General features: G+C 43.0%; 1 protein-coding gene across 1 annotated transcript in view; it reads right to left on the bottom strand.

The window, feature by feature from the left end:
• Nucleotides 1–291: 291 nt before the first annotated feature.
• The window catches only part of ankrd13a (ankyrin repeat domain 13A), a 33550-nt gene continuing 9802 nt past the window's right edge, over nt 292–24039 (bottom strand). Inside the window, exons 5-15 of the mRNA XM_080208123.1 lie at nt 22546–22689; nt 21174–21363; nt 15023–15089; nt 12680–12761; nt 10990–11051; nt 9742–9872; nt 7502–7659; nt 6505–6618; nt 5328–5491; nt 3269–3336; nt 292–1518 (exon numbers count right to left, since the gene is read on the bottom strand). Coding sequence (XP_080064249.1) covers nt 1329–1518; nt 3269–3336; nt 5328–5491; nt 6505–6618; nt 7502–7659; nt 9742–9872; nt 10990–11051; nt 12680–12761; nt 15023–15089; nt 21174–21363; nt 22546–22689 — 1370 coding nt within the window. The 3' untranslated portion in view covers nt 292–1328. The remainder of the gene's footprint in view (nt 1519–3268; nt 3337–5327; nt 5492–6504; nt 6619–7501; nt 7660–9741; nt 9873–10989; nt 11052–12679; nt 12762–15022; nt 15090–21173; nt 21364–22545; nt 22690–24039) is intronic.

Below are 24039 nucleotides of genomic sequence, written 5' to 3'. Positions count from 1 at the left end.
ATCAACGTATTGATGTGGAACTTTACCTCAAATAATCATAGAAATTTGAGTTGGATGGTGTCTCTGACCAGACAAATTATGCAGTCATAAGTAGTAAGGTTTTGGAAAATAGCCTTGCTTTTAGCTTAAAACAATGCATGGAAAGAAACTTATCAATGGCAATTTTTTTTTACTAATACAATTATTACATAATTCAGAGAAAAGGGTAAAAGCACATTTCTGAAAACTACAGTGTACAGTTTCATTTCAAAGTATAAGTTAAACATTTTCCTGAATCTGTGACATATGAAATGATTAAGATAGGTTTTATTTTCCCCTTTTTTAAAATGGAGAAAAAAATAATTTCACACAGCCCCACAGTCAGAGCTATGTAGGAAGATAGGAGTGTGGGGCATTCGCTTCTGCAAAAACTAGAACCCGCAAGATCAAATGCTACATTCATCGGTTATAATCAGCAAACAAAGCTCAAGTGATTACTTGACATAATCTTCCTGTTGCGTATTTCTGAGTCAGTTACAATATTGTGCTGGTATGGATGCGAAAGACCCTTGAACTAATCCTGAGTTAGGTATTATTAGCTTCACCTGGCTGGAGCCTAGAGATGGAATAATGGCAAGGTTCCTGCTCCTGATCACTTTCCAGCAATCACCATTGGAAAGCGTGCATGTGCAAAGATTGCATAAGCATAGGATGAGACACAGCAATGGGAGTCTTCCCTTCCCTGTGATCAAACAGTCTGCAATCGTTATGTTCTCAGGCAACTACTGATGGGCAATAATTGTGACTTTATCTGCATCACCCCCGATGTAGCTTCCAAGCTTAATGCAACCTCTATGAAATGCAATACAAGTGAAAATGTTCACATCTGCAAATATCAACGGATATATTTTGTTGAGAGTTGTGTCTATTGTCTGCTTGCTGATTGGGAAGCTTATGTCAGTGCAGGGAGAATCTGGCTGTTTCCAAACACACAATGTCTCATGCAGTACTTTCCAGTTAGGTCAACAAGACCATCGTACCAGAAGGCTCAATGCAATGCATTTCTGTTGGGGGACCAAAACAATAGATGATATTTTGGCTTCCAAGACAAACTTCAAATATCGAGTTTGAATGGGAAGCTAATTCCCACAGGAGCTGAATGTTATATTCCCATCAGCAAAGTGGATCAGAGGAGAAAACACAATCTGCTGGCCAGGTGTTGATTGTTCGGTCAGATGACAAACAAATGGAAAAAAATATATACTTTTTAAGAAAAGTCAGATTCATTTCATGGTTGTAACAGATCAATAAAGTGCTGTGCACCCGTTTCAGTTGGCTATTAGGAACCTTCATTTGTCTTGCAGAGAAAGCTCTAATATTCGATTTAACATGGCCTCTTCTTCTCTCCGTTTTCTCTCTTGCTCCTCAAGCTCTTTGGCTGAGAGCTCCATGGCAATTTGCAACTGAGTGTTGTAACTGGAGTATCCGTCTATGGAGTGATGGTCACGGGAGCCCATTATTACACTTTCACTGATCGCCCTAGAAAAGTTGAATCCACAGAAAGGTGATGGAATGTTTCAGGACCACTTCAATGGAACAATTCAATCAAAACAGCATTTATCCTGACTCTCTTGGTTAATGTACTAATCAAAGTTCCCAATTTCAATTCTCAATCTCTGTTGACTGAGAAGTGAAAGTTGATAATCTTCTGAACCCTGATGATGATGATTTACATCTGTGTGCTGAGAAGTGGGGAGGGAGGCTATTGAGGTAGTGCACTGATGATCATCTTCCAAAATTCTATAGATTCTGGAATAGTACCTGCAGATTGGCAGGTATGAAAATGACCCCACTATTTAAGAAAGGAGAGAGAAAATGGAAGTACAGACAAGTTAGCCTGACATCAGTAGTTAGAAAAATGCTAGAATCTGTTCAAAAGAATGTGATGACTAGACACTTAGAAAATAATGGAGAGACTGGGCAGAATTAACACAGATTTATGAAAGGGAAATCAGGGTTGGCAAGCATTTTGGAGTTTTTTTTGAGGAAGTGACTACCAGGTATAAGGGAGAACCAGAGGATGTGGAGTATTTGGATTTTCGGAAGATTTTCAATATGGTCTGACACAAGCAAAATTGGAGCTCTTGGAATTAAAATGAGATCACATTTGGAGTACTGTGTACCATATTGGGTCTCCTTATTTAAAAATGTAAATGTAGTTCAGAGAAGCTTTTCTAGACAAATACCAGGAACGGGTGGGTTGTTTTACGAGGAAAGATTGGAGGGGTTAGGTGCTGGAGTTTAAAAAGAATAGGAAGTAACTTGATTAAAAGATACAAGACCCTGAGGGGTCTTGACATGATGCATGTGAGAGGATGGTTCCTCTTGTGGGAGAATCTAGAAATCAGGGTCACTGCTTAAAAAAAAGGGGTCACCCACTTCAGACAGATGCAGAGAAGTGTTTTTCTCTCAGAGCATCATGAACTCTTCCTCCAGGCAGGGTCTTTAAATATTTTAAGGCGACAGCAGATAGATTCTTGATAAGCAAGAGGATGTAAAGTTATTAGGATAGGTGTGAATGCGGGGTTAAGATTATAATCAGAACAGCCATGATCTTATTGAATTGTGGAGCAGGCTAGAAGGACTGAGTAGCTTACTCCTGCTCCTAATGAATTTGGTTCGCATACTCCCAACTACCATACAATTCAACGTCAACTTTGTGTGCCTGTCACCCAAATCCAGTTGCTACACTTATAGGCAGAGCCTCACACCAGCACAGTATTTCTGGAGTTGGGGGAGGGAAATGAGGAGAAAGAAATGGAAGAAGTTATTACTCATCAGACACCATTGTAAAAGTAAATGCCCTCTCACTTCCTGGCCAATTCAAACAACTTGCATTTTATAGCGCCTTTGACATGGTGAAACCCCCCATAAAGTGCTTCACATGAGCACTGCAAGACAACATTTAACTCCGCACCACATGAGTAAATATTAGAATGTGAACCCGACTCCTACTCTCAAGGATTGAGAGAGAAAATACAGATATACTAACAAAGGTTAAAATATCTGGTTTAACAAAATAGGGTTGTATAATATTCTGGGACTTCAATATGGAAGTTGTCATTTCCCTTCTCTTTGCAAATTTCTAATTTTTACCACGGGAAAGGAGAAAACCATCCAGCTCACTTTTTATTTTTTACTCATTTCAGTACCAACCAGGAATGGTGAAGGTGAGAAAATATCTATTTCCCAAAAAGAGAGAATTTTTTTGAAGTGTAACATTCCTTACCTTGCACTATCTTGATCCGAGTTTTGCTCCAGCTGTAAATTCCTGCTTGATGGCATCTCCCATACACCCTAAAAACAAGGTCACCAAGTCTCACTTTTAATTGCTCTCAATTACATAAAGTTATTTACGTTTATTTCATAGACTTTGTCAGGGTTACAAGTATTGCAGAATGAATGGTTTGTCACATGTCATTTTACAAATCTCATAATTGTAATGTTTCAGCACTTAAAATGGAGATCATGACTTGTTCTGCAGTATGGGAAGAAAGTGCAGAGTGTGTACACCTGGACACAAGGCAGCAGCCTGAGTGGTGGCGCAGCGGTCAGCACTGCTGCCTCACAGCGTCAGGGACTTGGGTTCGATTCCTGGCTTGGATCATTGTCTGTGCAGAGTCTGCATGTTCTCCCTGTGTCTGCATGGGTTTCCTCTGGGTGCTCCGGTTTCTTCTCGTAATCTGAAAGATGTGCGGGTTAGGTGCATTGGCCATGCTAAATTCTCCCTCAGTGTACCCAAACAGGTGCCAGAGTGTGGCAGATAGGGGATTTTCACAGTAACTTCATTGCAGTGTTAATGTGAGTCTACTTATGACTAAATAAATAAATTTAACAATGGATAGACACAGAAGAAGTGATTCTCCCAGCCGCTGCTCTGGCAGGATCGGGAGACACCAGTGGAGGCCATTTAGCAGGTTCCCCACTGGGCACCACAGCTGTGTTTTTGGAGTTATCAGCTCCTCGCCGGAAATCATATTTAAATCGCAATTAGCATTAGCGTGCCAGGGACTGAACCCCCCACCAAGGAGTGGTTCCCTCCAGGGTGATTCACATCAGCTCCCCACTAACAGGGAACACAACCAAGGAGGCCCACCCAGGAAGTCGTGGGTATGGGGGGGGTGCTTTTGGGTAGTGACAAGCTGACAGTGCCAGCCTGACCCCTGGCACCTCAAGGGGCACTTTGGCACTGCCCACCAGGCAACGGGCAGTGCCAAGGGTGTGGGGCCTATTGGGGGAGTGATTGGTGACTGTATGGGTGATCCTGCTGCCATTCTGCCAGAGGATCACTGGGAGGGAGAGTTGGAGCTACGGGGTGAGGGGGGGGTGCACATTGAGGCTTGCCCAGAGAAGTCCAGCAGGCCAGCAATCGGCAGGGGTGGGGGTCAGAGAGACATTGATGCGGAGTCACGGGACTAGCCACTGATCAGGAGGCTGGCAACATGGAGCCAGTGCACATCTGCTAATCTCCACTCTGGCAGATTGTCACATGCACAATGGTGCAGTCAGCCTCTCCAAGGCCACGTCCCCTGATTTTCAGAGTGAATCATGCTACGGCACTCTGCAGTGCTCAGAATGTCAGATTCATTCCGAAAATCCCACTTACAAAATTGGCAAGTGTTACTCCAGTTTTCATGCAAATTCGGCACTTAAGAATTTTTTTGGGAGAATCACCCTAGAGTCTCCAAAGTCCCAGAAAAGTGTTGAGAATGTTGGGTTGTAAACGGTTATGCTTTAACCTGTTCATTTACTTATAAGATGAAATAGAGTTGGGCTTTCAAGGATAGCTAATCAGCATGATTTTCTGGATACAAGGCCCATGTGGTTCATGTTGCATGGAGATAGACTTTGAAAGGAGAACAGTTTTGAAGATATCTCTGAAACCTCAAAATTAATTTGCTGGGTTCCAGAAAAGGGAGGGCAGTTATAGGCAGCAAGATGCTTTGATTCACCACTCAGGAATGTAGGTGGGAGGACATGCTTGAAATATAAAGTCAGAATTCATAAGGAGTTAGACTGAAGCTGGAAGATAGCAAGAAGAATCATCTCTGGGATAGAACCTCCAGTGTGAAAGATGGTTCTAAGATTAAAAGTACAGTCTGGGTAAGATGCTCTGTTGGGGAGTCTGTGCAGACTCAATGGGCTGAATGGCCTCCTTCTGCTCTATCGAGATTCTGTTCTAAATCAATCGTACTCAAGCAACAGAAACAGGAAAAAAATTTTTGGGGGCAGGGAGGGGTGAGAGAAAGGCAGTGTTCCATTACATCTAGGCACAATTTCACACTCACTTCACCACCATCAGGCTGGGAATCCAGCAGGCTCTGCTGGATTGCAAACTGGATCAGCTGGTCATTCTCATCTTCAACTCCAGGCACCGTGTTCCTGCCACCACCACGGACGTGGTAATTCTCCGGTATGGCAAAAACGGATGGATCGACTTTAAACGTAGAGTCTGGAAAGAGTGGGAAATTGTACATGTTAACTTGTAACCTGGCAATTTGAGTGTTTGGATAAACTTCATATAGGCATTGCAGATAGCTAAATACACAAGCAATGACAGCAGGTTAAGAGTGGGTGAGCAGGGGAAATGGGAAAAGAGAGAGAAAAATGGGGGAGGGAGAGAAGGGGAGGAAAGAAGGAAATAAAACAAATGGAAATTCAAAGGAGCAGTTCATGTGCAAGAATCATAGAAACCCTACAGTGCAGAAAGAGGCCATTTGGCCCATTGAGTCTGCATCAACCGTAATCCCACACAGGCCCTAACCATATATCCCTACATATTTACCCGCCAACCCCTCTAACCTACGCATCTCAGGACACTAAGGGGCAATTTTTAGCATGGCCAATCAACCTAATCCACACATCTTTGGACTGTGGGAGGAAACCAGAGTACCTGGAGGAAACCCACGCAGACACGAAGAGAATATGCAAACTCCAGACAGTGATCCCCAAGCCGGGAATTGAACCCAAGTCCTTGGAGCTGCGAGGCAGCAGTGCTAACCCCTGTGCTACCGTGCCGCCCAAGGCAGCTCCCACTCTGCCTTGTCTGGCATTCCAGTGATGAACGTTTTCTACCTAACAATTTTTTAAACAATTAAAATCTTGGAATCAGAGAAAGCTTCACATCAGAAATCTTGAGTGTTATTATTGACAATATATAATCAGAGAGTATAATCTTCCCATTAAGCTAGGTAACTCTTTCCAGGTAATTCTGTTTCAACGCTCTTTTTCAGATAAATATAGAGCGTCACAGGCACTTGTAACTGCATCAGGACATGTGCTTTGCATGAAATTAGTTTCCGTTATCAGATTAATGTTTGTGATGATTTTTAGGGGAAATGATGGATATTTTTTATAATTCAAAGTAAAAAGAATTTTCAAATCACCTATAACATGTACACTAAGAAGCAGATCAGGAACTTTGAGCAGCATTGTTTAGCAAGGCAACATACACAGTATACAAACCTTCATTAGGCTCTACTAAGTTGCTTTGTGATCCTTGATGGGCCTTGACAGTGCTGCAGGCATTTACATTTCCAAATGTAATTCGTGCGTTCAGTACGTAGAAGAGTGGTATTTCTGGGGCAGATAAAATAGTACAATCTGAACAAACAGTTCAAGCAAAACTATCTTGGCAATGGGTAACTAATATATCTCAGCCAAGGTAAAACTGTTGTACTGCCTTTTATAAGCATGCAATATCATGGCCCTGCAAACAACTGTAGAAACTTAGTGACATATATCCAGAAAGAAAAAAAATAAACAAACTTTCAGTGTCTTCCATTCACAGGACATCCCAAAGTGTTTATAGCCAACTGGTTACATGAATGAAGTGGAGTTGGTGTTGTAGTGTAGGAATTGCAACAGCCAATGTACACACAGGATCCCACAAATAACAATAAGTGAATGGATCATCTGTTTTTTTTGTTAGGGTTAAAGTTTGGCAGGACACTAGGAGGATTCTCTGTTCTTCATTGAACAGGGCATTAGGATCTTTTATGCCCAGCTGTGAGGGCAGACAGGGCCACCATTTAACACCTCATCTGAAAACTGGAACCTCTAACAGTGCAGCATTCCCTCCATTCTCCATTATGCACTTCAGCCTCTGGAGTGCATGACCTTCTGTTTCTGAGGTGTGTGTGCTACAACAGGTCAAGGCCGGCAGTCAGTTTACTTGCCCCCTCTCTTTTCCCCAACAACCCTCCCATCCCTCCCCCAATGCTTTCTTCTCCTTTACTGACGATGCTGACCCTTGGGTGAGATACAGCTCCACAGTTGCCAGGAGTTCCATTCGTCATCCAGGTGGGCAATGATTTAAGTCTGAGCATATACAGCAAGTGCTCGAAGAACATTCTATCACAGAAGGCAAGACTGATGCTCACCAGATGTCAACAAATAGGTACATTCCAATAGGGATTACTGGAGAGCGAGATGCAAACAATGTAGTAATTTGAATCTTTACCTATTTTGACAGGAAATCCTGGTGGCAATTGCAAAGTGATGAAATCCCTGAGTTTTGCAAAATGTAAGCTGCTCCTCGCCATGAGGTCAATGATTGGAATCACCTGCTCCACAAAGGACAGTGGGTAATCCTCACAGAGCCACAGTGTCGCTTTAAATCTGCTCAGACACAAAGAGAAACAAAAAACACTGAATAGTCTGAAAATCCCTGGATTTCACCTAAACGAATAGTCATATATTGCCATTAAAACGGGAAAAGATAGGAGTGGAAATCATAAGAGCGCTATTGGACAAAGGTTAAAGCCAAGCCGAAGAAAGATATCGGGAAGGCTAAATATATCTGAAGAGACTTGCGGGGAGGGTGTGGGGCTGGGGAAGAGAAAAAGGCAAAGAAATTGAGCGAAAGAATTCCAAATGCACGAAGTACTGAACGATTGCAGGGATTTTGGAAAGATGAAGGAGATTACAGAGATGGGGGTAGGTTGGGTGGCAAGACAATGGTGGGCTTTGAAGACATGGCTGAAAATTGTGAATTTGAGGTGTTGGCAGATCAGTCAATGTTGGTCATAAGACAGAGCAAATAATGGATGAAGATACAGCAAAAGTTTAAATGAGCTCAAGTTTACGTAAAACGCAAGTTGGGAAGTCACCCAGATGTGCTTCAGAATGCTTGAATCTGGAGCCAACATAAACATGAGTGAGGGTTTCAACAGCTGGTGGGCTGAGCAGAAGCAAAGATGGATGATGTTATTGAGATTGCATTTATGATGGTTCTTTGGACAGTATCTTCCACACCCACGATCAGTTAGAAGGACAAGGGAGCAGACACATGGGAATGCCACCACCTAGAATTTCCCCTCCATCCTGACTTGGAAATATATCACCGTTCTTTCACTGTTGCTGGGTCAAAATCCAGGGACTCTCTCCCTAATAGCACTTTGGCATACCTACACCACAGGGACTGTGGTGTAGCAGTCAAGAAGGCAGGTCACCATCACCTTCTCAAAGGTAATTAGGGATGGTGAATGAATGCTGGCCTAGCCAGCAATGCCCAGCTCGCTTGAATGGATAAAAAAAAAAATGCTTTGAGAAGCCCAACACAAAACAGGGCTTCACCAATTCAACTGGAGATAATGTCAAGGAAGAGGAATAAAATTGGTCATGAGGTAAGTAGTTCCTTAAAAGGAGAGAAGTGTTCCTAATCCCATTTAGCTAAAAAACAACTTCAATCTACAGTGTTCAGCAGCAGGTAGGACTTGGGACAGGAACTGAACAGTAAATGAGAAAAGATTGTTTCTGTGCACTGGGGAAAAGCAGAACAGAAGCAGCATCTCTGAACAATGTACATTCACAAATATAGTTCAAAGCTATGGCACGTTTTGAACATATCTGCAGTGTGCTCAGGCTATGGATTAAATCTGAGACTCACCTCGTCTTTATGGGGACCTAAGGGGCAACTAGACCTGCACAAGTCTTCTACAGCAGTCTTGGCTGATCAAGAATTGCAAGCGCAGACATTCCTGAAAATGGGTTGACTTGAATTAGAGAAAATAAAGGAAAAGTAAGAAGAAGGAAAATCTGTGGAGAGGATGAAGGAAAGTCTGTGGAGAAAAAGAACACACCATGTGATAACAGTGAAACTGGTCAGCGACTTTCAAATCAGGACCAGTAATTACTATGTGCCTGATCTGGGTCTCAGACTAGTAAACTCCAAAAAATGAACAGAATAGACAGGTTTCAGTTCGAAACAGTCACCTAAAGAGGCTTCACTAGGAAGAGATTGGCAGAGGTCAGTGCTGTAGGGGATGTAAGGAAGTGGCCATAAGCCAATTTGTCCAAAAGTTAGTTGAAGACAACAGGTTGACTTGTTCCCACATCGTTTCTCTGGCTATATCTTATGTTTGTAAGTTACCCTCCTTTCAAGTACCTGTCCATTCCTTCTCCATTGACAAATTTATTTTCTGCACTTCTTCGGATGTTCTTTGACACCTCCCCTGCCAATCTGTGCTACTTCCCAATTCCCAGCCAACTCCCAGATCTCTGTCAACGTGACTATTTAACTAGACGATAGGGGCTGCTTTGCATTATAATTTTCACCCTCACCTCCAGCCATCAGATTAGTGCCGCTCTCAAATGCCAGACTAAAACATCATTGGCATGAACTGCGTGTTCATGACTCTAGCATCCTGCAACTGCTCAATACATTTGCTCTAATGCTATCCCTCTTGTCAAGGATCCTACTTGCGTAATTTGGTAGAGAGCTCCATGGGTCGACCAATATCTCGATCTCCAAGGTCAAACTCCGGGTTGAAATATTCTTCCGGTATGATGGATGTGGGATTGTTAATCGTTGCGGTTTCTGTGACAAGATGCTGCAAATAACAAAAGACAGTTTGTAAGACAATATCTCAAGTAAAATATTCAAACACATCAGCTACTGCACGGTGGCAGTGGTTAGCACTGCTGCCTCACAGCACCAGGAACCTGGGTTCGATTCCAGGCTTGGGTCTGTGTGAGGTTTGCACATTCTCCCTGTGTCTCTGTGGGTTTCCTTGGGTCCTCCAGTTTCCTCCCACAATCCAAATATATGCAGGTAAGATGCATTGGCCATGTTAAATTCTCCCTCAGTGTACCCAGACAGACATTGGAGTGTGGCAACTTGGGGATTTTCACAGTAACTTCATTACAGTGTGAATGGAAGCCTACTTGTGACCAATAAATAAACTTTTTTTACTTTACAATAAGGTATATATGTGCAAACTAGATGTTATGACTATATCTGAACACTTTTACCTGCAATTCTGACTGGTCATACATTTAAACTAGAGAAACCTCCATTCACTGGGGTAATGTGTTCATACTATCATCAAGAGAATGGAGACAATGCACTCAAAGGATTTTACAGAGACTTGTTCCTGAACACTACCACCCATTCGGGTCTTAAAACCACGTGCATCAGTTGTCTAGAGATCAATTAGTAGCTGTTCTACTGCGCATTTCATTCATTCATGGTGTGTAGGCTTTGCTGGCTAGGCCAGCAATTATTACCTATCCCTATATTGTGGGAGCAAGGGGTGTAGATGGGGAGCAAAAAGTAAACAGCATTTCTCTGGTGTCATTCTGATGGGGTGGCACAGTGGTTAGCATTGCTGCCTCACAGCGCCAGGGTTTGATTCCCGGCTTGGGTCACTGTCTGGGTGGAGTTTGCATATTCTCAGCATGTCTGCTTGGGTTTCTTCCGGGTGATCCGGTTTCCCCCCACAATTCAAAGATGTGCAGGTTACGTGAATTGGTCATGACAAATTCTCCCTCAGTGTATCCAAACTAACGGCGGACTGTAGCGACTAGCAGATTTTCACAGTAACTTCATTGCAGTGTGAATGTAAGCCTACTTGTGACTAGTAAATAAACTTTTAATTTACTTTGCTTATTTAGAAATGAAATATAAACACATGAAAGCGTGGCAAGAAAGTCTTCTTTGCAACTTACCCCGCTCTGTGGGATGTGCTCCTCCACTGTCCCCAGTAGAGATTCAAATAGATTTTTATCATCTGTAAGATAGATAGTTTACTTGTGAAGAAATTGTTTTAAGAGAAACTGGGGCACACAGTCAGAAACAGGACACCTCAGTTAACAGATTGTCATTATCCTTTCAGAGAATGCACGGGCTTGTACAAAATCCTTTAGAAGCTGTTCTCCTAGCCCTGGCAGTGTGTGTCTCAGTCCTGGTTCCAGATATTTTAAAACTTCAAATCTACTTTTTAACAGTCGTGCATTTGTTTTTATTAACACTGGATATAATTTGCATCAATATTGTGAATATGGTGAGCTGATCGCCACAAGTTTGGTGAGCATTAAAGTTCAATTGGAATAACATTTGGATCTTTCACTTTTTTCCAAAACGTAATAGCTCTGGTCTTTATGAACCTCTGGTGTACAATGGATCAGTGTTGTTTGTAATGTTAGAGCCATATCCTGGGATTTCTACTCCCATTGGAGAGAAATTGAAACAAAAGTTTCTATCTCAAGTTTTATGCAAATTCACCGACCTTCCTCAGGAGATTAAACAATATCTTGTTGAGGAGCTGAAAAGAAAAACGTGTGCCTGCAACTTATCTGAAGTAAAAAAAGAAAACTGCTTGGACCAACTGGTCTTTCCTAAATTTCAGAAAATGGGGGCAATTCTCTCAGCCCACTGTGCTGCAGGCTAGGAAACAACAATGGAGGCTTCCTGCTGAGCATCATAGAGTCACAGAATCCCTACAGTGCAGAAGGAGGCCATTTGGCCCATCAAGTCTGCACCGACACCAATCCCATCCAAGCACTATCCCAGATACCCTGCCGTTCCCTCTAATCTAGTACATCCCGGGACATTAAGGGTTAATTTAGCATGTTCGATCAACCTAACCTGCACATCTTTGGGCTGTGGGAGGAAACCGGAGCACCCAGAGGAAACCCACACAAACACAGGGAGAATGTGCAAACTCCAGACAGACAGTGACCCGAGCCGGGAATCAAACCCAGGTCCCCGGAGCTGGGAGGTAGCGGCGCTAACCACTGTGACACTGTGCTGCCCAATCACAGCCTCCATACGTCTTCAAGCTATGGTTTTTGACCTAATCAGCTCCACGCTGGAAATCGGCACTGAGCTGATCATCATATGGAAATATCATGGTAATTTATGTTTCTATATGATGAGGGGGCCCGGGACTGCTCAAGGGACAAACTAGCACTGCCCACAGGGAAGATCAGGGCTGGTGGGGATGGGGCCACATAGAAGCTGGCCCAGAAAGGTCCAGGAGGCCAGCCATCAGAGTGTGCCGGGGGGGGGGTCATTAGGCCAGTGATGGCTTGGTGGCCTGTCCAGCAACTGGGCAGGCCAGCACTCTGAAGTCCAGCAATCGGGCTGGCCAGCGATCTGGAGTCTGGACTGATAGAACGGCACATGCACAGTGGCCCACTCAGTGCTATGCAGGGCTAGGCACCGCCCATTGACTTTTAGGAGTGAATCTTGCTAGGGCACTCCGATGAACAGAATGTCTGAGATTAGCTCTGGAAATCATGCTAAAAAAGGATTTACTCCCATTTTCCCGCACATTGGGGATTTAGGATGTTTTGGGAGAATCCCAGCCTACGTTTCTTCCTGACCTATGTTTCTATACTGGTTTCTCTTCTGTACCTTTATATTTGGCCTTCTCGTCATCAGTCAGGTGTTCTGTTCTGCTCCTGGTCACCACATTAACATTGTTCACAGTGAATACCTGGAGTGAAAAAAGAGAGTGATAAGGAGAAGTTTCACCCCACGCTTGTCTCATTTCATCACCTGCAGATGGAGATTTATAATGTGAATGCCTTTTTTGTATTTCATTGCAAAGTCGATAACAAAATACTGTTAATGCTGGAAACTGGAAATAAAGACAAACTGCTGGAAATACTCAACAGGTCAGGCAGCACCTATGGCGAGAGAAACACAGAGTCAACATTTCAGGCTGTGACCTTTCATCAAAACCACTAACAGTCTATAGTATTTGTTTGCGAGGTACGTCACTGTAGGTGAACTGCCAATATTCTTATCCAATAGCGCTCAGTCCCCTTAAACTTTCTTTTTTCCCCCTCCTGCAAACCACTCCCTCTCCAAAATAATTGTGGAGCTAGAACATATGGATGTTTGTTTGGATTTTGATCAGCTATTTTCACTTTGTCTCTTTCTCCCAGCAATGATGGGACAGGAACTACACCCTTATGATGAAGTGTTCACCTCTGAGAGCAAAGGAGCTGAACAGGAGAAGGATGGGGGTGGGGGAATCTTACTGAAATTCACAGGATACTGCGAGGTCTGGATAGAGTGGACGTGGAGAGGGTGTTTCCGTTAGTAGGAAAAACTGGAACCAGAGGGCACAACCTCAGGCTAAAGGAACGATCCTTTAAAACAGATGAGGATGTGTCTAGGGCAGTGGATAGAGGAGAGCCGGTGGATGTGGTCTTTCTGGATTTTCAGAAGACGTTTGACAAGGTACCTCACAAGAGGTTATTGCAGAAGGTCAGGGGACATGGAGTTGGGGGTAGGGTGTTAACGTGGATAGAGGTTTGGTTGTCAAATAGGAGACAGAGAGTGGGGGTCAATGGGTGCTATTCGGATTGGCAGTTGGTGACTAGTGGGGTGCCCCAGGGGTCGGTGCTGGGGCCTCAGCTATTTACCATTTATATAGATGATCTGGAGGAGGGAACCGAGTGTAGGGTGTCGAAATTTGCTGATGACACCAAGATTGGGGGAAAGGCAAATTGTGCGGAGGGTGTGGAGAGTCTGCAGAAGGATCTAGATAGGCTGGGCGAATGGGCCAGGAAATGGCAAATGGAATTTAATGTTGGCAAGTGTGAGGTGGTCCACTTTGGTAGGAAGAATGGTAGGAAGGACTATTACTTACGGGGTGAAAAACTGCAGCAGGCGACGGTGCAGAGGGACCTCGGGGTCCTTGTGCATGAGTCGCAAAAACCCAGCTTGCAGGTGCAGCAGGTGGTCAGGAAGGCGAATGGGATGCTGGCCTTCATAGCGAGGGGGATTGAATATAAAAGTAGGGAGGTCTTGCTGCAGCTGTATAGGGCATTGGTGAGGCCGCAGCTGGAGTACTGTGTGCAGTTTTGGGCGCCGCACCTGCGCAAGGATATTTTGGCCTTGGAGGGAGTGCAGAGGAGGTTTTCTAGGCTGATACCGGAGTTGAGGGGGTTGAGCTATGAGGAGAGGCTGAATAAACTAGGCTTGTACTCGTTAGAGTTTAGAAGAATGAGGGGAGATCTCATTGAAACGTATAAGATGATGAATGGGATGGATAGGATAGAGGTGGAGAGACTCTTCCCGCTCAAAAAAGACAGTAGGACTAGGGGGCACAGCCTCAGGATAAAGGGGAGGCGGTTTAGAACGGAGTTGAGGAGGAACTTCTTCACTCAAAGGGTGGTGAATCTCTGGAATTCTCTGCCCGTTGAAGTGGTGGAGGCTGCCTCGCTAAATATTTTTAAGAAGCGGGTTGATGGGTTCTTGATAAGAGAGGGGATTAAGGGTTATGGGGAGAGGGCGGGAAAGTGGAACTGAGCCACGACAGATCAGCCATGATCTTACTGAATGGCGGGGCAGGCTCGAAGGGCTAGATGGCCTACTCCTGCTCCTATTTCTTATGTTCTTATGAATTTCTTCAACCAAAGAGTGGCGAATCTGTGGAACTCTTTGCCGCAGAAGGCTGTGGAGGCCAGGTCATTGAGTGTCTTTAAAACAGAGATAGATAGGTTCTTGATTAATAAGGGGATTAGGGGTTATGGGGAAAAGGCAGGAGAATGGGGATGAGAAAAATATCAACCATGATTGAACGGCGGAGCAAACTCGATGGGCCGAGTGGCCTAAGTCTGTTCCTATGTCTTATAGTCTCAGGACGTTTTGTTCAAGAATTTGCATCTGCATGGACAGGAACAGGAATACAGAAAATAAAGAAAACAGTGAAATAAGTATTGGCAAGATGTTGTTTTACTGTACCTTGGCCTCATGTGCTTGAATAACATCAGTCTTGTCTGTCCGCCAGCCCCAGAATCCAGACTTATTCCTGTAGGACAAGCAGACAGTGAAGTACTTTATACTTCTCACCTTCATATTAGGAAGACTCTGTCTTCCATTCATCTTTGAGAAGTACAGCTATCAGCAAAACAAAGCTGACTTTAACTTATTGAAGCAGTTTGATCACCAGTCATCTTCTTTGAAAAAAAAGGTATTTGCGAGATCCTTAAAAGCATGAATGTCACCATTATTATCCAAAAATCACCAGGATCTGGCTTAAAGCTTTTTATTGCTAATAAAACTCCATGAGACTTTGTTCCATCTACCCAGGTTCTTCCATATTCCAGAAAGCTAAAAGGACAGCATTATAAATGCTGATCCCAAAACAGCACTCACATTGATCCCAAGCTCCAAAGATCATAGAAGTTTATTTATTAGTGTCACAAGTAGGCTTATATTAACACTGCAATGAAATTACTGAGAAAATCCCCTAGTTGCCACACTCCGGTACCTGTTTGGGTACACTGAGGGAGAATATTGCACAGCCAATGCACCTAACCAGCATGTCTTTTGGATTGTGGAAGGAAACCAAAGCACCTAGAAGAAAACCAGGCAGATATGGGGAGAACATGCAGATTCTGCACAGGCAGTGACCCAAGCCAGGAATCGAACCTGGATCCCTGGCACGGTGAGGCAGCACTGCTAACGACTGTGCCACTGTGCTGGTGAAGATGCAACTCCACCAACTCTTCTTCCTCCTTGAACCCCTACTGTACTGGAAATACGTTTTATCCAATATTCTAATCCAGTTAAGGCAACCTCACAAAACTCAAAAGCTAGAAAAATAAATAACACAAATACCAAATATCAAGCGCTACAAACTTTAAAGTGGACTTGCTGATGTTAATAGACTAATCTAACCATGGTTATGTGTAGTTTATCAGGTACTCATTTCTATTTAAAATGTATAAGTGTTGATTTGGTAAGCAACATATTCAATTGTTGAGTGTTAGTCAGAGGTGAAGAATTAAATGTCACCCTTTTCAGATATGCTATGCATGGAACCTTCTAAAATTTCCAATTTTAAATGAAGTGACCATTCTACTTGTCAAACCACCATCTGGTTTTGTTGGTCACGAGAATGAAAACAGGGAAACTCCCACTTTGTTTTAAAGCAACAACAATTTCTCAAAAAGAAACTGGGTATATGTTTTACCTAAGCTTGATGTTGTCCAACCCTATTCAAATTCTCTTCCTGACCCAACAAAAACACTGGACAGAATTTTCCCAAAAAATGGCAGTGTGCTAGGTTCTGTCTGAAAACCGGCTTGTTCCTCCCCAGTGAGGCAGGCAGGTTTTTCACCCAGATCGTCCCACACTTTGCCATTTTATAGTGGGGGGTTGGGGGGGAGCATGTTTTGTGCTGCTATTGTAAGGGGTAGGACTTAAAAGATTGCGGCAAACCAAGCTCCTTTCAAATCAACATTGAAAACCAGTCCAGTCACTGGCATCTGGTCTTCTGGGCATTGTTGCCTCCCCACCCTCCCTGTGACACAATCGAGGCATCAGCACTTCTCTCCCACCTCCACCTCCCCCTGCCCCTTTTTGGTTTTGAAGTATTTCAAAGACATGCTTCAATAGCCTTTTAAAACCCTTGTTGGTCCAAAGTAACAAAATCGAACACTCAGCCTCCCCATCATAATGGGGAACCACAGCATTACAAAGTGGAATATAGAAGTTATTAACTTAAAAATAGATTCACATTTTTAAAAAGTATTATCACTATTAACAAACCAAACCCCCGCTATGGGTTTGCCTCCAAGCCCCGGCCCTGCTAAGCCCCTCCCACCTGGCAGTGCCAGAGAATGCTTTGTTTTTCTATGAATGGTATGTATAGCGCACAAGAAACAATACTTTTCACTGTATGTTAATGCATGTGACCATAATAAATTAAATCAAAAGAAGGGACAGTATTAGGGCACCACCCTGCCTTTGACCACCCAGGGGCTTCACTGGCCTTCAAGCCCCCAGTTTGGTTATCTCCATTTTTCAAGAGCAATGGTGATTCTTGCTGGTGGCAACATATGATGTTCCTGGAAGAAATGATGTTAAGCCAGTTTTGAATATTTAAATATATGTAAATAAATGTAAATAGTGACATCACGTGGTGGGGCGAGTCTCATTCTGAGATGTCCTTGGCTCAAATCCTGTTATGGTCCTTTTGCAAAAGTGTTCGACTATAATGGGATTTGTATCTCTGCTGAAAGGGGCCAGAAAATCATCCCCACAATTTCTCAAATAAGGATATTATTTCAACAACTAAAGAATTGTAAAGCTATTCAACATGAAGACTGCACATGATTTCTAAAACTATAATCTTCTATGTACTCCATTTTCTACATTCTTAATAGTTTCATCATTTCAGTCTGACGCAAATCAGGGCGGCACAATGGCTAGCACTGCTGCCTCACAGCACCAGAGACCCAGGTTCAGTTCCAATATGTATGTGGAGTTTGCACATTCTCCCCATGTCTGTGTGGTTTTCCTCCCACACTCCAATAATGTGCAGGCTAGGTGGATTAGCCATGCTAAGTTGCCCGTCAGTATCGGGGGATTAGCTGGGTAAATACGTGGAATTACAGGGTTGGGGCCTGGGTGGGCCAAAAAGCCTCCTTCTGCACTGTAGGGATTCTATGATTAGATGCCTGTTTAACATCATACAGATTTGTAACTCTTGTGGTCTTTGAGAAAGAATGCATGTGTATTAAGGGGGATGAAAAAATTAAAATTAGGGGTGAGGAAGAGAGAGTGCGCGAGTGGGAAGGCGAGCATGAGGACAAGGACTCGAGGCAGATACAAACAGATAGAGCATTAAATAAACACAGCTGTTGGTCTCTATGGACACAGCCAGTAGAATCTTTGCTGTTCTTGATCACAAGAAGATCAACAAGCATATACAATTCAAACCTCATGAATGAACATGAAAAAGTTCAAAAATTGTGATTTGATGCATCATTTAAAGAGACCTTTTTAATCCTTCCTCCATAAAGTATCCACTTAAAAGAACCATTTAGCAAAAAGATTATCTTCCTACAAACAGTTCATGCAATCTTAAACATGGAAGGTAGCAACAAGAGAAACTTTAGTTGTAGAAACATAGAAGATAGGAGTAAGAGGAGGCCATTTGGCCCCTCGAACCTGCCCTGCCATTCATTACAATCATGGCTAACCATCCAAATCAACAGCCTAATCCTGCTTTCTCCCCATAACATTCAATCTCATTTGCCCCAAGTGCGATATCCAGCCATCTCTTGAATGCATTCAATGTTTTGTAAATCCTTTTAGTCCAATATTGACATTTGAGGAGATTTATTTTTTTTAAAAAATATATACAAAAAGTCAGAGGGGGGAATAAAACATGTGTTAAGTAACTGTCTTCATAACTATACTGTGAAATCGGAGAAGGTGGCATTATTTATTATTACACACTAACCAAACATATGACAACTTAGTCTGTGTGTTCATCGCACCTCAAAAGTGTCAAAAACAAAGTGTTCCAAACAAAGAGCAGTCTTTTCATGCTGCCTTCATTTGAAGCAGAACTAAAAGTTTATATGTTTGCAAGCTTCTCTCACCAAAAAAAAAAAATTCTTGACCAATCTCTGAATTCTCTCCGCCAAGATATGGGTGATGCTCAGAATGCTGCATTTATCCCTCTGGGCAATTAAGGCTGTCTGGTCCAGAAGGTAAAAAGCTACCTTGACCATTGGTCATATTTCTATTAGCAGAATAAATGAATTGTCCATTATATCTTGAGTTCTCAGATGCAACAGGTTTCTAAGTAGTTCACATCATTCAAATTAGAAAGTCTTCTGGAGGACAAGATGGCTTAGTGGTATTATTGCTGGACTATTGTAGGACTATTAATCCCGCTCAGCTAATGTTCTGGGGACCCAGATTCGAATCCTGCCACAGCAGTTGGTGGAACTTAAATTTTTAGAAAAATCTGGAATTAAGAATCTACTGATGATTATGAAACTATTGTCAATTATTGGAAAAACCATCCGGTTCACTAATGTCCTTTAGGGAAGGAAATCTGCCGTCCTTTCCTGATCTGGCCTAAACATGACTTGATAGCCACAGCAATGTGGTTGACTCTCAGGGTGGCACGGTGGCACAGTGGTTAGCACCACTGTATCACAGCGCCAGGTTCAATTCCGACCTTAGGTGACTGATTGTGTGGAGTTTGCACATTCTCTCCACGTCTGCATGAGTTTCCTCCCACATTCCAAAGATGTGCAGGTTAAGTGGATTGGCCGTTGGTAAATTGCCCCTTAGGTTAGATGGATTAGCCATGGGAAATATGTGGGGTTATGGGGATAGGGCGGTGGAGAGGGACTGGGTAGTCAGAGAGTCAGTGAAGACTCGGTGAGTTGAATGGCCTCTTCCTGCACGGTAGGGATTCTGTGAGAAACTCATTCCATAAGCAGTGACGCCAAGACTGACCATCTGATGTCAGTGATGCTCTATTTATTACCATATATTACCAGGTGGCATGGTGGTACAGTGGTTAGCACTGCTGCCTCACAACGCCAGAGACCCGGGTTCAATTCCAGCATTGTGCAAACTCCGCACAGTCACCCATTCTCCCTGTGTCTGCGTGGGTTTCCCCCCCGGTGCTCTGGTTTCCTCCCACAGTCCAAAGATGTGCAGGTTAGGTGGATTGACCATGCTGAATTGTCCCTTAGTATCCCAAGATGTGTAGGTTAGGGGAAATTAGCAGGGTAAATACTTGGGGTTATGGGGAACAGGTCTGGGTGGGATTGCTCCTTAGTGTCAGGGGGATTATGTGGGGTTACAAGGGCCTAAGTGGGATTATTGTCAGCGCAGGCTTGATGGGCTGAATGGCCTCCTTCCGCACTATGGGGAGTATATGATTATATAATAAATATAGCCGATATCTTTAAGCCCACTGCCAGTCTGTTGCATTTGTTTACAGCCAAGCAACATACAGGTTGCTGATCAAACTTCCCACTGCTGCTGTCTCAACAGCAGTTTGCAGCTCCAGGCCCGTGTCCTGGGGCATCACACACTCCTGGTGAGGATAGCCATGAATATTTACCTTATTTGCACTGTGAAGTAAGCCTGCAGCCTAGGTGTACACCATACATAGTGATCCACCTTAGTTTCAATTGTGGGCACTTGCTGAGCACAAACCTGCAGCAGGTTTTTAACGTCGCAACAAAAGAAGCCACTCTTAAAAAAAAAAATCAGTTGTGTTTCAGGGGATAGGGCGGAGAAATGTTTTATAATTCTGGAAGAGAGGGAGCAAAAAATTGATCTTGCTCTCCTGTCATGAAAAAGTGCATCACAAAACTTAGCACAAGAAGATTCACTGGTAGCTAATGCTCATTCTCATTTAATTTGAATTCGCTCAATTCAACTATCTGCTTAAAAAACAGAATTATTGCTGTTATTTACACTGCTTGATACAGATTGCTGGGTGATTCAATTTTCTAGTGCAACAAAAAGGCTGAATTCTCGGGGGTATTACAGCAGACACAAATTAAATTGGTTAGACATTTCAAAGAGTAAGGAAGGCTCATTTTGTCAGTCAATCATGCTTAGTATTATCCAGTACTTCTCCCATTAGAACAGAATTTTAGGAGCAGGGCTTAAAGCATTCACGGTGACATATTTCAGCAAACACAAGTGGTTGGTTACTCCTGACATATTCTCACTCAATTAAGACCAAACACTTAGAATTATGGCCACTCCTTGCTATACTCAGCCTTTCCTTTCTCCTCAAATCCAAAATCCAAGATTACGGCCCACTAATAATATTTCAATTTATCTCACTCTTTCCCATATTTGTTCAAGCTTGGACATGACCTGCAGGATGATTCCACATAAGACTGAAATCATTGATCTTAACTCAGTTCACATCATTTTGCATGTAGTGTCAATGAGAGTGAAAGGCTGCCCACCAATGGCAAGACACCTGTATTACATGATCCTTGGTAATTGACATGGGTCTTGGAATAAAACAATTCTCCAAACCAGACCCTTAATGACTTTAACTTAGTATTCTCTCATCACACGGTATATCACAGGTTAACGAGGTTAACATTACCTCTCAAAAGAGATGTTCTTTGTATCAAGGACTGTTGAAACAATTGGCGATGTAAGACGATTTGCGATCTGATCCTTTGTTGGTTTTATGGAGGATAGTGTGAGGCTTTGTTGTTCCTGCGAGAGCGTGAAGTGTTCTCTATCTACAACCTGGTTATCATGGTCTATCTCTATGAACTCTGCTGAGTCAGCTGTCATAAGAAAGAAAATCACTCAAATTTAATGGTAACGAGAAACTTAACAATGTCATTGCATCTCTAAAAAAAAAATTTACATAACTAGATGGAAAACATTAAGTTAGCTAAGTCTCATAGGTCCCATTTTGATTTTATTTGGGCTTTAAAAACTTTCCTTATGCTGATTCTCTCCCCTCATCACCTGGCATCGCTAGTTCACATTGGGAGAACACGGGATGGACAGGCTTCATGTCTGCATGGGTGGCAAGGTGGCACAGTGGTTAGCACTACTGTCTCACAGCAACAGGGTGTACAATTCCAGCCTCGGGTAGCTGTCTGTGTGAAGTTGCACACTGTCCCCATGTCTGCATGGGTTTCCTCCGGGTACTCCAGTTTCCTCCCACAGTCCAAAGATGACTGGGTTAGGTTGATTGGCCATGTTCAATTGCCCCTTTACTGTCAGGGAGATTATCAGGGTAAATACTTGGGGTTGCAGGAATAGGGCCTGCCTGGTGCAGGCTCAATAAGCCAAACAGTCTCTTTCTGCACTGTAGGGATCCTAGTCTATGAAAAATAATCATTCTTCATGTGTGAATCCAGGTAATTTGTACATGTGGATTATTCCGCAATGAGAATCATCACCAGTTAACTTGATACCATCCTTATCCAAAGCACATCTGCGCACATTTTCCAGGAGGTGTTTAGGGTAAAGCAACAGAGGGGAAGCTCTGCCTGATTCTCCCCCTTCCCCAATCCCTAGCCTGTGAAAACAGAGGACAGAAACCAACTATGATACACTAATGCCACCCTGGCCAAGATCAGGGAGTTTAGTAGGGTAATTTCGTGGCGTTATGGGGATAGGGCCTGGGTAGGATTGTGTTCGGTGCAGACTCAATAAGCCGAGTAGAATCCTACAGTGCAGAAGGAGGTTATGATTCTATAATCAGCGCTGACAAAGGATAGAACCTGAGACCCATTGCCCTGTATGTCTCAGAGGTGAACGGTTAAATCAAGAGAGATGCTGCTATGGTCTTATTAGAAATAATTGCCTTTCCAGCTCACTATGCAGTGTTATGAATTCTGATTAATGAGTTTCTTGGTTTACAATGTCTCAGGATTAATACAAATGGAGGAGGCAAGTAATTTTTTTAAAACTAACAAAAGTTAGCTACTTGACCTTGAAGCTATGATATTCACCCTTGCCAGTAAAAATGTAGCTGCGATGGCCCCTCTCCCACTTCATATTCTCAAAGTTCAGTAAGGTTGTATCCACTCGGAGGTTGGCACCACTCTTCCACACACGGTGCACATCGCTTGGGCACATCTTTGACACCAGGGGAACTAGGAAAATTGAGAAAAAGAGGAAATGTGTAGAGGCAAAAGGAAGAAAGAGAAAAAAAAATTTTTATTCTTGCGCTTTTAGAAATCTTAGCTACTATGAAGTGTGTGCTTGGGGTGAAGGTATTATTTCTGATTTTGGAGGGTGTGTCTCTTTACAAACAGTCACATACACAAGAAGTTTAAAAGGTAACAAATGCTTGGTCAGTCATCTTTGAGGTTAGAAGCTTGAAAGTGCAAGCAATCTCCATAATTCAATGTTGTATGACTGCTTTTGTTATATGCACAATTGACAATGTGAGATTTATCTGTTATTTAAATCCATTTGCTCCTGACAATTGTTTTAGGAGTACTTGCATTGATTCTTTCAAATCAGAAGGAATTCAGATGTTCTTGGGAGTCAAGGAATGAAATTGAAACAATAAGGGCGATCCTAGTTCTTGGTGCGTTGACTTAATATAGAATCAGTAGAGGGAACAACACCAGCTGAACCAAGCTTCATCAGACAAATAATAGATTCTTACTGCATTCAATCAAATGATCTCAGTGTCAATCCTTCCTCGGGTTTCCCTTTTCCAATGATGCTGTTCTCCCTTTTTTGGTTTCATTGTTGACTTGTGTTCAGCATCATGAGATGTTTTACTATTAAAGGTTCTGTGTACGTGCAGGTTATCGTTCCAATGCATCACAGCATTGGGAGATTTCCAAATGTCATATTACCCAATCGGCATTAGGCCTACCACTCACAAATAGTATGTAAATGGTAGAGCACTTAATTCAACCTGACAACATATAATACATACATAAAACATACAGTGCAATAGACCTTTGTTTTTATTCTGTAAATTGAAAGGACCTGCATTTTGCAACATGTTGTCATTATTTGTCGAACATTGGGGCGACATGGTAGCACAGTGGTTAGCACTGCTGCTTCACAGCTCCAGGGGCCTGGGTTCAATTCCCAGTTTGGGTCACTGCCTGTGTGGAGTTTGCAGATTCTCCTCGTGTCTGCGTGGGTTTCCTCCAGGTGCTCCGGTTTCCTCCCACAGTCCAAAGATGAGTGAGTTAGGTTGATTGGCCATGTTAAAATTGCCACTTAGTGTCCTGAGATGCATAGGTTAGAGGTAAATATGTAGGGTTATGGGTATAGGACCTAGGTGGGATTGTCGTTGGCGCAGACTCGATGAGCCGAATGGCCTCTTTCGGCACTGTAAAGTTTCTATGATTGCTGGAATGTTCATATTTGTGCAATCTTTTATTTGAATGGTTTAATAACGAAGTTATAGACATCATCCTTTCTTGCATCAGCATCACAATCTAGCACATGCCACCATGATGATTTTTCAATAACTC

This window comes from Carcharhinus amblyrhynchos, chromosome 20 (assembly GCF_965287045.1).
Source record: "Carcharhinus amblyrhynchos chromosome 20, sCarAmb.v2.hapA, whole genome shotgun sequence".
NCBI classification, from domain to species: domain Eukaryota; kingdom Metazoa; phylum Chordata; class Chondrichthyes; order Carcharhiniformes; family Carcharhinidae; genus Carcharhinus; species Carcharhinus amblyrhynchos.
This window is presented reverse-complemented; position numbering and strand designations above follow the sequence as displayed.